The sequence below is a fragment of the Carettochelys insculpta genome, chromosome 11, assembly GCF_033958435.1.
Source record: "Carettochelys insculpta isolate YL-2023 chromosome 11, ASM3395843v1, whole genome shotgun sequence".
NCBI lineage: Eukaryota > Metazoa > Chordata > Testudines > Carettochelyidae > Carettochelys > Carettochelys insculpta.
This window is the reverse complement of record NC_134147.1, coordinates 13,006,158-13,023,404: the sequence shown is the minus strand read 5'-3', so window position 1 is coordinate 13,023,404 and position 17,247 is coordinate 13,006,158. Positions and strand designations below refer to the sequence as shown.

The 17,247-nt window shown below is 47.6% G+C and overlaps 1 protein-coding gene across 1 annotated transcript in view; it reads left to right on the top strand.

Moving 5' to 3' along the window:
• The first annotated feature begins 73 nt into the window (after window positions 1-73).
• ACAD9 (acyl-CoA dehydrogenase family member 9) overlaps window positions 74-17,247 on the top strand; it is a 99,601-nt gene continuing 82,427 nt past the window's right edge. Inside the window, exons 1-3 of the mRNA XM_075006235.1 lie at window positions 74-251; window positions 3,809-3,902; window positions 9,549-9,650. Coding sequence (XP_074862336.1) covers window positions 135-251; window positions 3,809-3,902; window positions 9,549-9,650 — 313 coding nt within the window. The 5' untranslated portion in view covers window positions 74-134. The remainder of the gene's footprint in view (window positions 252-3,808; window positions 3,903-9,548; window positions 9,651-17,247) is intronic.

The following is a 17,247-nucleotide window of genomic DNA, read 5'->3' as shown; positions in this document are numbered from 1 at the left end:
GAGCACAGCCGGGCATGGGGCACCTGCTTCCGGCCCAGCCGCTGCGTCTGTGACGTCATCACCGTGCGTTTCCGACGGCATTCCTAGGCTCGCGGCGGTTTTAGAGCGTTGTCGGTTCCGTGAGCTGGTTGGATATGAGTCTCCTGCTGCGGGCGGCGCGCGTGGCGTTTCCTGCCGGGGTCAGACAGCTGCGCATCTGCAGCCGCCACAGTGCCTACGTCAAGGAGCTTTTCCTGGGCAAGTTGCGTAAGGTGAGGCTGAGCATCCCAGCGCCCCGTGCAGCTGCCCGGGTTCGGCCCACCTCCTCCCCACGGTCTGCTCTCCTCACCTCTACCCTGCCTGCACTGTTCCCCGTGCCTTGGGTACTTTCCGCCCCGGTCCTCCAGCGGCACTGTCTGCGTCCGGCTCCTTCGAGTTCTGTTCCCTCTCCAGAGCAAACTGCCTCTGTCTGTGCCCGGGGTCTCTCCTCTCACTGAGCTTCTGGCACCCCCAGCAACTGTCTGTGCCACTCCTTCCTTTGCGGGGAAACCCCTGGGTGTTTCTCTTCTCTGGGTTCCCTTTTAGGCCCCATTTTCCTCTGGACTCTCTCCTAGGTTGTCCCAACAGCTTTGGCCCTGCTCGTCCCTTCGCGGTCTATCATTGCCCCTACTGTTCTTGTGTAGGGAATAGAGCCGTTTTACCCCATGTTGTCTATATACAAAGCTTCACAGCCTGTTTTTTAACTGTAGGAGCTGTTCAGGAGCAGAGCTGTTCCTTGGCTGGCAGGCTTTTATATAAGTGAGCTGTGTAAATGGAAACACCTGTTTACTCTCTGTACATCTGACCTAAGTCAATTGCAGGATCCAGATTGTAGTGAAAGAGGGGGCTGCTTGACAATGTTTCATCTTATCTGCAATACGTTTTTATGTGCACCACCAGTAGAAACAAATATATCTATGGGTGGTCTGTGGTAATCAGCTAGGCAGCACTTGAATTTCTCTTGAGCAGCTGCACAAGCACACAGCTTACAGAATCACCACGCTTCTACCTCTGACAAATTGCATTGTGAGAAACTTGTGCACTAGGTTTTATTTTATTTTTTATGAAAACCCTTTGGTGTTAGCAGCAATGGAAATGCTAGTAGAGTAATAAGGTGGTAAAAATTGTATACCACTTACCCTTATGTTTAAGCTGATGATAGTGCCAGTTAATAATAGGTAAAACACTTAGTGTTGATTTGTTATGTGGAGGACTGGAATCCTGGAATCATTTGATATTCCAATTCAAGTATCAGAAGATATGGTTCAGTTTATAGAGTCAGGGGACTACCTACCAAGAAATGCATAGAAATAGATCTGCTAGGAAAATGAATGTGACCCAAATAACACTAGAGGGAGTGAGACATGTAGGATAAGAGCTGCTAAGTAGAATTTAGGCTCATGTTAGCTTTAAGTAGTTTACTAAACATCTCCTCTTTTGTTTACTATAATCTCTTCTTCAGTTTCAGGACATATACATTGTTCTTAAGAGTGTCTCACATGCGGCCCCATTTCCATCCTCCCGCCCCGATTTAAACTCCCATGTGCGGCTCCAATTCAAACCCCACCATCCCCAGTTCACCCCCACTGCTGACTCACCATCTGCACCTGGCTCTGGCTCTGGTTCAATGTCCTGCCGTGTTGTGGCTCACTGCCCAAGAAGGGCTGTGACTCACCACCCCGCACATAGCTCCAGCTTAACTCCACCCCTCTCCCCCCTGCAGCCCTAAACCTCCCCAGCCTTATCCCCCCCGCACCCACCTCCCATGGCCCCGACCCACTGCCAGGTTTAACCCTCCACCCTAGGACTTACCTTTCTGCTGTTTCCCTGGCTGCAAAACATGTGTTCTGCTGGGGAAAAAGCCAGACCACCAGTTACGCAAAATCCGGGTTACGTGAGGGTGCATGGAACAGAACCCTCGCATACTGTGAGAACTTACTGTACTTTGTTTAGTAACAAAATGCTTGTAATTGAAAATTAAGCTTGGTTAACATTTTGAATATTAAATGGAACTTCCCGAGCTACATGTTTTTACTTTTATTTTTAAAGTGGGGCTTTTATATCAAATCTAAAGGAAGATGTTGAATTATGGTCAATTTCACTTCCACACTTCAGTGAGCTGTTGGAAAGGCAGCTACAGAGGCACATATTCAAATTTCCATAGCTTGTTGATAGTTGTGTGCTCTGGGGAATGAAAGCAATGTTACTGAACATTGGTATATATATTTTCTCCTTACTGTTCTCCATGCCCGTGCTGTTGTTCCATTCTGAGTTGCACAATGAAACAGTGTCACTTCTGCCCAGAGCTAGCCACAGCCATTATGAAAAATGAGGCACGTCAGAATGGTCCCAGGAACATCACCCTATTAAGTGGACGCTTCTTCCCATAATGTAGTTCCCAAATCCTGTTCAGTGCCTTCATTGTTGGCATTGACATCTAGTAGAGATGTGGCAGTAAATTAAGGCCTTTCTGCCCACAAAGAGGAGAAAATAACTTAAGGACATATGCAGCAACCATGTTGTTTAACATTATATAGTCTAATCATTTTAAAATAAAAATAATTTGCTGTATCATACCTATTGGGTAATTAAATGGCATGGAAATTCTGAATTAAGGCTCAATTTCAGACCTGGTCCTGGACTCACTGACCATATTGTGATTTTTGTTTCGTTCAGTTTGAAAGACTGTATCCCTCATGGTGTCTGAAGTGCATTAGCCTGTCTTTTGTGCCCTTTCTCCAAATGAATAACTTGTTTATCAGAATAGATAATAAAATCAGTGGTTTTATTTGGCGTTATCAGAAGAAGGATTCTTGAAGAATAAACTTAAAAAAGCTCCAAATAAATTAAAAGCACCAGAAAAATTCACAAGAGGCATTACTAAATTTGGTTAATGTGTGTTCAGCAGTAGTTCTTTCAAAACAAACCAGATTATATGTCAAGGAAAGTCTGGCTCTCACTTTTGTTAAACTCAGCTTCTGATATGCAGCAGCTTAGCTACATGTTGGTGATTTATTGAAAATTTTAGAATTGATCAAATCATCAATGTTGTCTCCACACTCTGACATGAGTACTGGAGTGAAGGGAGAATGAAATGGTCTTGTAAAGGGGAGGGAGCTCTTCTGGTGAGCATGGAGTAATTCAACTAGGAACAGTGACACTAGCGGTATTTCACATCTCTCATGAGCTGCTCATGCTTTTCTCTTCATTTAACTATAATATACTGTAGTGCCTCCAACTGGGAACAAAAAACGTCTTGTGTGATGGAGAGAATGGAGCACAACAAAACTGCATTGTGGTGATCCAAGCACTATCACTGGTCACCTGAGGGTGGGGTAAAAGGATCACAAAACTAATATGACATTCCTGCCCCAAGGAGCTTACAGTCTAAGGTTGAGTGTGAGTCAGTGAGAACCACCATAAAAAAAGTGTACTAATTCACAGAACAGGATTCTGGTAACAAGTTTGTGGTTCCTGAAGTGTGCACTTGTTGGTAGCTCTTTCTGTCTGTTAGCACACTTTCATATATTTATGAACACTTTTCTTTCACTCCATTTTCGGATGCGATTTCTGGCTTGTTTCAACATGCAGTGTGGTTGAAAAATATTGTTCTCAGTACTGAACAAGTGTCTTTTATTTACTGAAAGTTGTATTTAAGCTTGCTTATGTGAGACTGAATTCGTATACACATTTTCCACAATTTTTGTTTTGAAGATTTAATTCTAAAAGCCACGGTTCTGCTTTTTATTTTAAATTATCTTTTAATGACATTTAAAAAATTGCATTTTAGGAGGAAGTTTTCCCTTATCCAGAGATCTCTAATGAAGAATTACAAGAAATCAACCAACTTGTAGGACCGGTAGAAAAGTTCTTCAATGAAGAAGGTATGGTTAGTCCTCTTCCACACAAATGGCTTCTAATTATTATTATAGTAAAACACTGATTTGTGTTCACTTATCAAGATTTGTGTACAGTGTGACTGTTTCCCCTTGCATAGTCATTTTGTCTTTGCATGGTTCATGCATGAATTAAAGAGGATAGAGAAACAGAATTATTGCAAAGCTCTCTAACAAATTTTGGAATTGAAACTTATTTTTTCTAAGATTGTCAATTAAAAAGTGAGTTCTTTTCCCTGTCATGAAAACTTGTGGGCTGGTGAACTGATGGCTGGCCCAGTGCTCGCTTTGAGCTGGCCTGTAAGGTGGCAGGCCTGGCCCTGCCCCAGTGCTCCAGCCACACAGGAGGCATTGTAGCTGCAGCGCTAGCATTGGCTCCCTGCAGAGTGGGTGGGAGGGGAAGGAAGCGGCTCTGCGTGCTTCAGGGAAGTGCTCCCTGCAGGTTCTGTCCCAGCCTGTCCCATCGTGGGCATTGAAGGGCAGTGCTCCCATCCCTTGCCCTCTCCTGCCCTCTTTTGTAAATGATTCCCTGAAGCTATGGTTACACTAGCATGCTCTGTTGATAGAAGTCACTGTCAGAAGCGATCTTCTGGCAAGACCTCTGACAAATCACGGCCCCACATAAAAGCCAGGCCACTGTGTTGGTCTGTTTTGTCGACAGAGAGCGACCAGACTGCAAGGCCACTTTGAGAGAACCAGGCCCCAGAAGCTGGTCAAGCAGGGTCACATGTCTGACTGGCTCTTCTGGGAGCTCCAACCAGGCGCACCATTAACTGCCCCCCACTTCTGCTTCCCCGGCCAATACCTGGCCACGCTGAGCCCTGCCTACCCCTGCAAGGTGTAGACAGCTTACTGCGGAGCAGCCACCCTGCTCTTGAGGAACCCAGCAGCTCAGCAAAGCCGTGGACTCTGAGCAGCCCCCAGGCTGGCCCCTCATTGCTCAGCTGCCACTACAGGCACTGTTCACCCTACAGCTGGCCCTCTTGCCCCACCTGTGGGAGGACCTGCTGTACTCCAAGGATGATGGATGCCCCAGTGCCCTGGTTGCTCTCATCTCCCTGGATGTCAAGGTGGGTGTGGCAATTCAACAACAGTGCAGACTGGTGGAACCATGGAGTACTGAGGGACTGGGATGACCACCAGTGGATCCAGAACTTCAGGATGAAAAGGAAAATCTTCCAGGAGCTCTGCCCCGGCTCGCCCCTGCATTATGGCAACAGGACACCTGCATGCAGCCAGCCATCCATGTTGAGAAGCAAGTGTTCATGGCTTTGTGGAAGCTCACCACCCTGGACAGTTACTGCTCTGTTGGGAACTGATTCGGGGTGGAGAGGTCCATGGTCAGGGTCATCCTGATGAAGGTAAGGCACCATCAGGCTGCAGTCCCTGTACAGGGGGAGGGGGAAAGATGGGTTCCTGGCCAAGAGAGGCCCTGGTAAGTGGGGTTGGAGGATGGGGGAGGGGAGTCGGGGAGCTGTGCCATCCCACCCTCTGAGACGTGCCACTGGGTGGGGTGGGGTGGGCTGCACAGGGGGTTCTTGGGGAAGGCCATGAGACGGGGCAGGGGAGCCCAACATGCACGAGGGTCTGCCTCCCACGGCCCGTCACGTGTTGGTCTCCCCCTCTTCCAGGCTGTGAGTGCTATCAGTGGGGTCATGCTGAGGAGCTCATCCAACTCAGCGACCTGGACACAATGGTGGCGGGTTTCAACACCCGGGGACTCCCAAACTGTTTTCCTAGCTCCACCCCGTCCTCAGCATGACCTCCCCTCCCCAACCACCCACCCCAGGACCAACGGACGCAGGGAAAAATAAAACACTTTACAAATAGAAACCTGTGCTCCAAACGCATTGCACCCACACAAAACTATTTGAACACAAAGCCGTCAAGTAGCCCTTTAAAGACTAGCAAAATGGTTTATTAGGTGAGCTCTCGTGGGACAGACCCACTTCTTCAGACCACAGCCAGACCCCCCAACACACAATTCCTGGGGCAGGAGGTGGGTGGACATCACTCCACAGAGGGGTTAGGGGCTGTAAACCTGCAGAGGACCTGGACCCTGAGCGGTGATGGCTGCATGATCCCCTTCTGCCACGGGGTCAGGGTCCTCGTCGGGGCTGTTTTGGGTTCGGGACCATGGGCTGGTACGAGGCCCGCGAAGCTGCAGCAGGGGCGCTGCGGGGCAGGCAGAGCAGGAGGAGCTGGGGGGCGGTGCGTGTTGGCACTGGTCACGGCCATTGCCAACTGCAGTGCCTGCACCACGGCTTCAGGCATGGAGCCAGTGGGCAGAGGCTAGAGTGTGAGCTGGGGCAGGCCTCGGAGGGAGACCGGGGTGGCGGGCAGGTATCCCTGGGCTTTTGTGGCCTCCCAGCTGGTCCAAATGTGATGGACCTCGACCATGAGCTGGTACAAAGCCTGCTTGTGCCGCTCCTGGGACCGCTTCTGCAAATCCATTATCTGCTCCTGGAGCAGGTTTTGGCATGCCGGGTGTTCACATAAAGACAGAGTGCTTCCTCTTCCATGGTATGGTCTGCTCACTCCTATGGTGGTGAGATGCCAGCTGCAGTGGGTGCTGGTCTAGGACTGGCAGGCTCCGTGTGGTGGGCGGGCCTGGCAGGTCCAGGCGATATTGTGGCACTGGCATGGCCTCTGATGGTGCAGCTGAATGGAAGAAGAGAGGAAGACAGTAAGTCATCCCCGCCACACAGCCCCTAAGGCTCTGCCCATCACCACCAGCGAACAGTGACCACTTCTTCCCACCACATTTGGCATTGCTGTCCCATGAGGACAACCCTGTGCAGCCTCCATGGTGGGCCGTGCTGCATGGTGACTCCGTGGGGACTGGGGGACCGGGTTGACCACTGCACCCTTAATCCCACCCCGATGGGCTAGCGGCCCAGGGTTTGTCTGGCCACAGAGTGATCTCCACCTGGGTGGTGGGCAGACTGGGCGCAGCTAAGCCCTTCCCGGGCCCCCCCATGTGCTTGTAGCCCTTGTCTACAAGGTGGATACTGCTTGTTATCTGCAGCCATGAACACGTGCTGGTGGCATACTCCTCAGTGGCTTGTGGGTTGGGCCATCGCCCGTGTGACTGACCTACTCCAGGCCAAGGTAGGGATGGGCATGTCCTCAGGACCCTGTGGCCCGTGCAGCAACTTATGCCAGGGGCTGCCTGCAGGGGCTCGATGGGACTCACTGTTGGGTGCATGGTTGCATGTGCTGGCCCTGCATCTTGAGGCCACATGCGAGCCATGCTGATGAGCATTGTGCCTCATAGCGGAGAGGCAGAAAGCTGTCGGGAGACGGGCTGAGTTTTGTCAATATGCTCTTGACACAGTGCAGTTTGTATGTGGACGTGCAGCACGTTTTATTGACAAAACCCTGGTTTTCTCAACCGTGTGTGCTAGTGTAACCATAGCCTGAGAGAACAGAGAAACAACTGCTGAATAACTTCTTCACAAGCACTGGTTTTCACTACTGACATAGTTAGGGATCATCATCCCCAATTTCCAGATGGTGAGTGTGAGGCAAAAGTTCTGACTTCCCCGAGGACTTGAGGAGAGTCCAGGCTCATGCTTAATTGGACCAATAGCTTATGTCTCCGTTCAATGGAATAATTCAGTTAAGGCTAGAAAACTCGAGAAATTCTTCTTGAGCGAATGAAAAGTCAATGCATATTTTTACAGCCTGAAATCATAAAACCCAAACATTCTTTAGTCAGTTTAAAGCTCATATTTAATGGAGAAATGGAAAGCATTTGTGATTACCTGGTTTAATTGATAGACTTATTTAATTTTTGTTTGGGCCCTGTGCCAGTTCTGGTTAGATATTCAGCAATAATTCTGAGCAACAAAAATGAAACTGAAAAACTGCCTGAATAATTGAAACAGTTGACACTGACTAACGAAAATCAACTGAGCAGAATCTCTCTGAAGCTTGGCAATTCTCATGCACTAAGCTGACGTGTCTATATAATGGTAATGAATGAGCATGCTTTTTCTCTCCCAAATCTAACTGTAACCCAAGTATGATTTTGATATGATATGCTTTGTAGCTTAAACCATTTAAAATCAATTAGTTTTGTTACAATATTATGTTTTGACTGAATTTCACCTCATCCCAAGCATTATAACTGACCACTTCTACCTTGTTCAGTACCTTAAATTCACCTGCCTTTGAATATTTCTCAGGCAAATGCCACTGGACTCTGCAGAAATTAGCTTTTATTCCTTCAAGAATTATTTTCAGGAGGATGACTTCAGTCTCTGCTGCTGCTGAACTGCAACATAATGCAAACTAATGCAATTCTTGTCAGGTTACATCCTTGTTATTCAGGACTTGATGGGCAGCTGTGAAAAGTACCCAGGCTTTATGTACTGAGATAATGTTCTTGGGACAGTTGTGGGACAAATTCCTGATTATATTTTGTTTATCCCAATATTCTGGATTTGTGAGGAATTTGTTTAACATTGTGCTAATGCTTCATGCTTGTGTACATGCTTGGATCAGTATTTATAGAAATGTTTGAGAGGGTTGAAAAAGCTATAGATTCTCCCCATTTCCACAGCCCTGGTATTCATGTGTCACCACTTGTAACCATAACTTCTTCCTTTGGAACCTACCAGTCAGTTCCTCTTGAATGCAGTCAGAGAAGGAGCTAGGCCTCTTCAGCTGGAGTGTTATAGCAACTTTTGAGAACATCTCATTATTGCAGCTATCTCCTCAGTTTTGTTTTGCTTGAGGAGTGCTCACTTCTTATTCAGTAAGACATAACTGGAAGATTTCAAATAGGCTCTTGTCGTATGCTATCTGGGAATCAACAATGCAGAGAGGACTTGGCTCAAATTCCCTCCTACTATTGCTGCCTTAGGCTGTGTCTGCGCTCCAAAAATGGAGTAAAGACTTCAAAGTTAACTTCAAAGTAAGGGAAAATGTGTGTAGACTCTCTGCTGGCTACTTCGATGTCATGCCGAACTTTCAAGTTAGTTCTTAGTGTAGATGGACCCATAGTGACTCAAATCAGTAGGGGCAGAATAGTAAGGTCAAGTAACTTCTCCTTTCAGTACCTAAGGGTTTTATTTCCCTGCAGTCTGTAGTGGGTACCTCCATAGGCACTGGGTCACAATAGTCCACCTTTATATATACTTCAAATCTGTGATAGTGAGCTCTAATGGGACATTGGCTGATGATTGTTGGGACTGTTTATTGGTTTTCCAGATGCTGAGGAATAAAGGGTTGGGACATGTTAGCCACCCTTGTTAAAGTCATTCTGAAGCTAATAGGAATAGTTTCTGTAAAGTTAAATGTGTGAAGTGTGTCTGCACCTGCTGGAGTATGAGTCAGAAGTTTGAATGCTAGAACATAATCTGGTTTGCTGCTGGGGATGCACTGAGATGCTACTGGAGAATATGCGTCGGTGGTGGTGGGGAATGAGCCACTCAGACCCACTCTTTTCATTAGCCATTGTTCTGCAGGTCAGTGCTGTCATGTTGATTATTAGGACTAGAGTTTAGGCTGCTGTTGCAGTAGCATGCCATGATTTTGAGAGTGCTGCTGCAGCCTGCCTGCTTCGCACTGATTCACAAGCTCATGGAGAGGCACACTAACTCTAACCAGGTGTACTTCTCTTTTCAGTGGACTCTAAGAAGATTGATCAAGATGCTAAAATCCCTCCAGAAACTCTGAAGGGATTGAAAAGTCTTGGACTCTTTGGCATGCAGATTCCAGAGGAATATGGTGAGTTTAAAAAAAAATACTGAAAATGGAGCCAAATAATTTCTTAATCTTCCTTTCAGTACATACTGCAGCCCAAGGCATCAGATACCACTGCACTTGTTTTCAGGTTCTCAGTTGAAACAGAGAGGGTCTTGATGTAGCATGGGTGTCTGTCTCTCAGCATTTGCGAAATCTGTTTTATTAAAACCAGGCTTACTGGTGTCTTCACCTGTCCATGTTGATGCCACTGCCTTATTTAAATAATCGGTGAACTCATTTGTCCACTTTAAAAGTTTAATATATTTGACAGAGTTGTATTTTAGTTAAATAAATTTAAAAAAAAAAAAAACCCTTCAGCTTCAGCAGTATCTGTGGGCTGGGGCACTCAGACATAATAAATGAGGAGATTGTTTACTTAGCTGTTATCTTCTGGCATTTTCTTTGTCATCATCCTGGCGGGATCGCTCAGTGGTTTGAGGAATGTGGGGCAATTTTTTTCTTTTAAGAAACAAAATGGTGCTTGGTCCTCCCAAGAGGACAGGAGACTGGACTCAATGACCTCCTGAGGTCCCTTCCGGTTCTGAGATGTGTATCTCCATATATTTTTATTTAAAAAGTGAGTCTGAAAGAGGTATTTGGAACATAGGATGTGTCTTTAAAAAACTAGTCTGGGCTGTGTATTTTATGTATAAAGAGCAACCTGACTTAAAGTTGCAGTGGCTGTATCAGTGCGGAATAAAGTAGGAGGCAGACATAATTCAGAATTCTTGTTTTTGTTTCGTTTGTCTTTTTTTAACCCTACACATTTGGTGGTGCATGCAAGTTGAACCATTGCTTGTTTAATTTATTGTTCCTGCTGCAGAGATATTAATCTTACTTCTGCAAAGATGTGAGAGAAGCATCCATTTGATCCCTATTCCAAGATTAATATCTAACACAATTAACTAAAAAGCAAAAATGGAAGAGTTTGGAACAATACAATTTTGGGTCATATTAGTCTCAAGAATTCATATCAGGTTTAATTTTGCATTAGGAAATATTGTCTCCTGCTGTAGTAGTCTTAGAATGGTCTTTGTAGTACCTAATAGATCTTATTTTGTTTCTCAGACAAGTTTTTTAAAAAACCTAAATTATGTGTGTCTAACTGATACTGTTACAAGCCAGTAGGTGTGCCTCTATGCAGATAGCTATTTGGATGCCATTTCTGTTTGGGGATCTAGCTTTTTCTCTCTTTCATATGTAGTCTGTATTGAAATATTTTAGACAGTGCAATGCTGAGTGGACTGGCTTACCAGGAGGAAGCCACTGGCATATATCTATTTCACTGCAATACATCAGATAACACTTTTCAGTAATCAAACTTATGACAATAGTTTTATGAAAGAGAATTTGATCTGGTATGTCTTTGTATGAGAGTTGCAGGTTTGTTCGCGCTGCATTTGTAGTCTTCCCTTCTGCTTTGTTTATAAAAAAAAAAAAAAAAAAAAAAAAGTGTGTGTGGGGGCGGGAGTGCTGAAAATTGTCAGAAATCACTTCCTACAAAATGGGACACGATTGCATTCTACATGTAGATCACTGTTGTGAGAGAGACTGTCTGAGAAATACAATAAATCTTCAGAAGTCAGCCCCACAATTTCAATTTTAGGTCAATCCTGTAACAGTTTTGCTGTGTAGTCAGAAGTACTAGCAGTCTTCTAGTTCAAAACATCAGCTATATCGACTAATATCCAATGGATGGTGATCTGCTTCATGAGCCAGTGGCATCAAGAAAACATGCCTTCTTGTTGCCGATGGGTATAACAAAAGAACAGCATATCTAATGATGTACCCATCCCCTACTTCCCATCCCCTGATCTTAATCTCTGAGACATTACTAGAGAGAGAACAGCTCTGAACCTCGATGACTTCGCCAAGCTCATGAATTTGAAAACAGTGAAGACATTGGAAATATCTTTTGTATTTGAAACAGTTACATCCACAGTATGTGAAGTTATTCAGTCATTTACAATTGTGGTTGGTAAGTTAATGTTTATGTGGATATGGATTTCAGTTGTGTAGTTTTACTATAAACGTGACTTCAGTATTGGTTTCACAATTGCATTTGATATAACTTCATGAACAATATTATTCCCGGGTAACAACGAAAGAAAAAGAACCTTGATTGAATTCCAAATAAATGACTATTTCCAGAAGAAAAACATAAATGTTTGTTTCTTCAGTCACAGATATGAACATGAAATTTTCAAGTAAAAAATCCACATTACTTATTAGACTGCACCCGCCAATATAACGTGTCCAGTTACAAAGTTAAGGACAACAAAACTATTTTAACACTGCCCTTGTGGCTCTGTAGCCTTCTCACATCTTCAGCTCTACTTGCAAATTAGGAGAGGGTGTTGTGCTTGTGCAGCTTCCTGATGAATTGTTGAAAATGTGAACTTGTGAACTATAAAAGATGGTTTTGTAGCCAGTTTAATAAATGCTTGACACTGAATTATCCTTTGGTAATATATGGGCTCTTTCCATCCAATAGTCATAATTGGATTATCTGTGCCTTGAATATGAATTCTGCCTATCCTGGGGTTGAGGAGGCACACCCACCACTGACAGGGCCCTGAGCTGAGGCCTTGTGGAGAGGGAGGGCATGGGTCCCCCTAGACCCACTCTCCTGACCCCAAAGAAGGGGAAGCACGACTTGGGGAATACTGAGTAGGCCTCTGGATCTGCCTGAGGGGTGATATTGACTAGGCTGCTGGGCCTGATGGCAAGAATTGACTAGGCTGCAGAGGCCTGACTTTGGAATGCTGACTAGGCCAGAGAGGCCTCACTGGGGGTGTGGCAGAACTGCTGCCTGTAGACTCCAGGGACGTGATAAAAGGCAGGTATTGCAGATGGTGGGCTAATGCTTTTCTGTTCCCTGAGTAAGCCCAATTAGAGCAGGCAGTTGGGGCCTCATTAGGAGTCAGCCACAGCTGAGTCTAATCAGCACTCATGGCCAGCTGAGGTCCTGGACTTCCTATAAAAAGTCTCCCCAGCAGCAGGGGGGAAAGAGTTGGAAGGTGTACAGGGAAGAAGGCTGGAGCAGAGCAGTACAAAAAGGTACCATGGGAAAGTGGTGGGCAAAGTGGCTCAGGATGAGGTCACTACATTGGGGCAGGGGCAAAAGCCCCACCAGCTACCTCTTGTCTTCTTAGGGATCCTGGTCTGGAGTCCAGGGTAGAGGGTGGGTCTGGACTCCCACCACCCTTCCTGGAGGGCTACCTTGCTGGAGCAGGCAAAGGCCTGCAAGGGGGCTGACTTTATTCCCCTGCACCCCATTTCAGATTTGCCTAGAATGAGAATGGCTTGCTAAGCAGAGACCCCTGCCTCTGGAAAGACCAGGGCATTTAAGGGGCTACCGTGAGTCTCTGAGGCACAACAGAGAACTGCCAGGAAGCGCAGGGACCCACAGGGGGCTGACGGGGAAACGGTCATGGGTTGTGAGCCCTCTGCAGAGACAGGGGGCCAGAGTGATGCATTCATTTTCATACAGCTCAGTGCATCACTGCTCCAAGTTGTTTTGTAATGGAAGCACATTTGCTAGATGCCTTAGCATGTGTAACTCTCCTGTAAGAAAAAGAGTAGTATAAAATGAGAACTTGCCTGTGAACTGAAAAGAAAAATGTAAGAATCCAACTGGATGGGCTGTTTGTAGAGCCCACCTTGTTCCAGTGAGGTGGATGCTTCCTGTCATCAGTTCCCCTAACCCTATCCCGTTAATGGTACTTGGAACAGAGACACAGGCGTTCCCCAGCTGAAGAACATGAGGATGCATGCTGCCAAATTCTCTGCTCTCATAACTCTCTTGAGATCTGTGGAATTGCAGTAGCACAGAATTTGGCTACTGAATGTTTAAAGCTGTGTGCCTTGGAGTTTTACATGTGTATTCCCATCAACATTCCTATTGGTTCATGTGCCCTGGTATAAGGCCTTGGTGCTCTGGTCTCCATCAGACTTCTGTGGCCAAATCAGTCTTTACTGTTATTAGTGAAACCAGAAAGTTTAGCTAACAGTTGTTAAACTGGATCTGGCTTTGGGAGCTTAGCATGAATTTAAGGCATCAGTTAGTGCTAGCATTTGGTCAGTGAACCGGTACTAGCATTGGTGAGAATTCCCTTGTGAAAATGCACGAGAGGCCTTACAGAGAACACAATTCTTCAACTAAAACCTACCTTCCAGAAGTCAATTGGACAACATCTCAAAAGAATGTGCATGATGGAATACTTTCAGGTTTGAGTGTAGTGGCCTCTGCTGCAACTGCAGTGAACACTCACTCTATTTCAAAGAAAATATAAGAAGATCTCAGTGAAAGTAATGATGTTCCTTAGGGACTGTTTTTTATGATAGTAAAATTGTATTAGATTTAGTAAAATTGTAAACAAATATTTAAGAATTTTTGGACCTCTCTGCTTCATATATTGAGTCTGTTCTGGTATGGCTATGATCTGAAGAAGTGGGTCTGTCCCACCAAAGCTCATCACCTAATAAATTGTTTTGTTAATCTTTAAAGTGCTACATGATTGCTCTTTTGTTTTGCTAGAATACAGACTAACACAGCTATTTCTCTTTCAAATATTTGAGAGGTGGAAACATTTGCACCAAATCAGCGTAAACCAATTGAGAGGTGTAAGAGGGAGTATTTGAATGAAGGGGAGGCTCATAGTTAGACTCCTTTGCTTGCCCTTACTGGGTGCATAAAGTGAATTGTAGTCAAGGGCTGTCTGAATATTGTTCCCATTCTTGATTGTCATCTTAGCTATGTCTACAGTACAGAGTTTTGTCAACACAAACTGGCAGAGCATCCACACTAAAAATATGTTCTGTTGACAGTAAATTGACAGAAGGCGGCACTTTTGTGGACAGCGTTCTGCCTTTCTTGGCAGATTTTGTTGACAGAATTCACGTGTGGACACTCCTGGGGGGTGCTTTCTGTCAACAGATAAATCCTCCATGGCACTGGCCAGCTGGCCCTGGGAGACACCCTGTCCACAGCACTCGCAGCTCTATGACCCCCTGCTTCTGGCCATTTTTAAAGCCTCAGTGAACCCCAGAAACGCTGTGGCAGGAAGCTGAGAACATGGCAGCAGTACATTGCTTCTGCCAGTGCTCCACAGCCACTCACCAGAATGCGGTGGCACCCCATGGCCAAAAGCCAACAGCCCCTCAACCTTCTGGGGTCCTCCAGGGAACTGCAGGATAGTCCCGGGAGCCTCCCCCAGAGCACAAAAAGCCGGGCCCCATCCTGGACCTCTATTCAGTCTCTGAGCTGAGGAGTTGATCCCCTTGGACCCCTCAGCCAAGAGGAGGAATGCCCCTGCCTACACCTGGCTGACCACTGCCCACTGGCATGGGGCCACCCTGCCCAGACAATGGAGCAAGTCCAGGAGAAGATTAAGGAGCTGAGGCAGGGGTACACCCAGGCCCTTGATGCTGCCAAGAGGTCAGGAGCAGGACCTGCACCCTGCTCCTACCATCACGAGCTCCACAACCTCTTGAGAGGCAAGGATGCCCCCTGTGAGCAGCTGTCGATGTGGCTAAGGAGGCCCCCTGCTGCCAGAGCTACAGGAGGAGGAGGAGCAGCAGTAGTCCAGGTCCCAGATGGAACCGGAAGATGACTAGGTGTCTGAGGTGAGCGAGGGCACACTGATGATCGCCTGATTGCCCTGGACTCAGGGCACCATCAGACAGGCCACGTCCAGGACATCCCCAGACCTCTTGAAGGGACCCTCCAGTAAGTACCCTGCGTGTGAGACACCCCAGAGCATGTCATGGCTGGAAGTGGGACAGCCACAAAGGCAATGGCCTGAGCCCAGAGACACCGAGGAGTGCGGCTGCTGGCATGTGGCTGTGCCCACAGGCAACAGTCAGCGCCTGCTCCCACAGACAGCACTGTGAACCACGCATGGGGGGTGGTGTGTGACAGGCTGCACCTGGAGCACCTGCCACCTATGCAGGGACCACTTTTTGTCCAGATGCGCCCGCCCCCCAACCCTGCTTGGCCATTAGCCTGTTGAGTGGGGCGGGGGAGGCCTCAACGGTCAGCCTGGTCCTCGAGGCACGGTGGAGTTCCTGTGTGGCAGGGCCTGCCCATCCCTTGGCCCAGGAGATGGTGGGCTGCTGCTGCTAATGGTTGGTCGGGGTCAGGGCCTTTAGGGGCTGTGTCAGAGGAATGACTCACCATCTTTCCTTACAGCTGCACCATCCAAGGGCCTGGGCAGTCCACCCGCTGTCAGGGCCAACCACCCCTGTCCTGGAACTGGAGCCTGTCAGCCCAGCACCAGTGCCAGCTGGCACCCTCCATGCTGAGGGTGAGCCAGTGACCAGAGGGGTCATTGACAGGAGAATGGCAATTTCCAGAAGGCTCTCACTGCTGCCCTCTGGAGGCTCATCCACCTCTTAGAGTGTCGGCTGTGGGAAGACTGGGAGTGGCGGATGTGGGTCCAGAACCAGCTGATGACCACTTAGATGCCATCACCAGTGTCTGGCAGTACCAGTTGCCCTCCCCCCTCCACTTGTCATCTCCCAAGAGATGGTGAACCTTGTCTGTTGGGTGATGGCCAACCCCCGCTCTCCCTGGGGAGCCTGACCCCACCGCAGCCACACTGCCGCCGTACCTGCCCATGCTCCTGGCCCCACCCCAGCCCTGATAGGGACAACGAACCCACAGCAGTAGGGGATCCTGAGGCGGACACTGCTTGGGGTCCCATTCCCCTCTGAAGTAATGCCCCCCCAGCCTAGTTCAGTTGCCCGTCCACCTGTATGTAGTTTTATCTTCCTCATTATAACTAGTTTTTTGCATGTTTCGTCTCGTTTATCTTTTTGTAAGTAAACAAGTTATTTGAACATACCCCCCCATGTCCCTCTTTATTGCAGAGGGTTTGGGGAGGGTCAAGGGAGTGAAGGGGGAGGGGTTGTGGTAGGGATGGGGTCAGGCTGTGGGGGGGCATGGGGAGGGATATTGGAGGCTGTGGGAGAAGGTCTTCCAGATCTACAGCCCATCCTAATGGGCTTGGTGGACTGGAGCTGCGCCCGGCTGCTCGTAGCCACAGCCCGTGTCCAACCCCATCTCCTCTGCCCACCAGGTGGAAGGCCTTTTTCCCTCCACAGTGTTGTGGAGGGCACAACAGGTGACCACTGTTTGGGGGACATTATGCTCCCCCACAACCAGCTGGGTCAGGCAGCATCTACAATGTGCCTTCAAGTGGCCAAATGCACGCTCAGTCTGGTTCTGTGCCCAGTTGAGTCAGACGTTAGAGCTCCTGGCTCAGGTCCAGGAGCCAGGGCATGAGCGGGGAGGCAGCATTTCCCACGATGGACAGTAGCATGTTCACGTCCCTGACTGCCAGCTCATGGCGAGAGACATAAGTGCCTGCCTCCATCCTCTGTAACAGTCTGGAGTTGTGGAACACCTGCGCATTGTGTGTCCAGCCTGACCACTCAATGTACACATCAAGGAACTGTCCCTGGTAGTCGACCAGGGCCTACAGCACAACAGAGTGATATCCCTTGCAGTTGATGGACCAGGCTGCGCTGTGGTCTGTGGCATGGATGGGGATGTGGATCCTGTTGATTGCCCTGA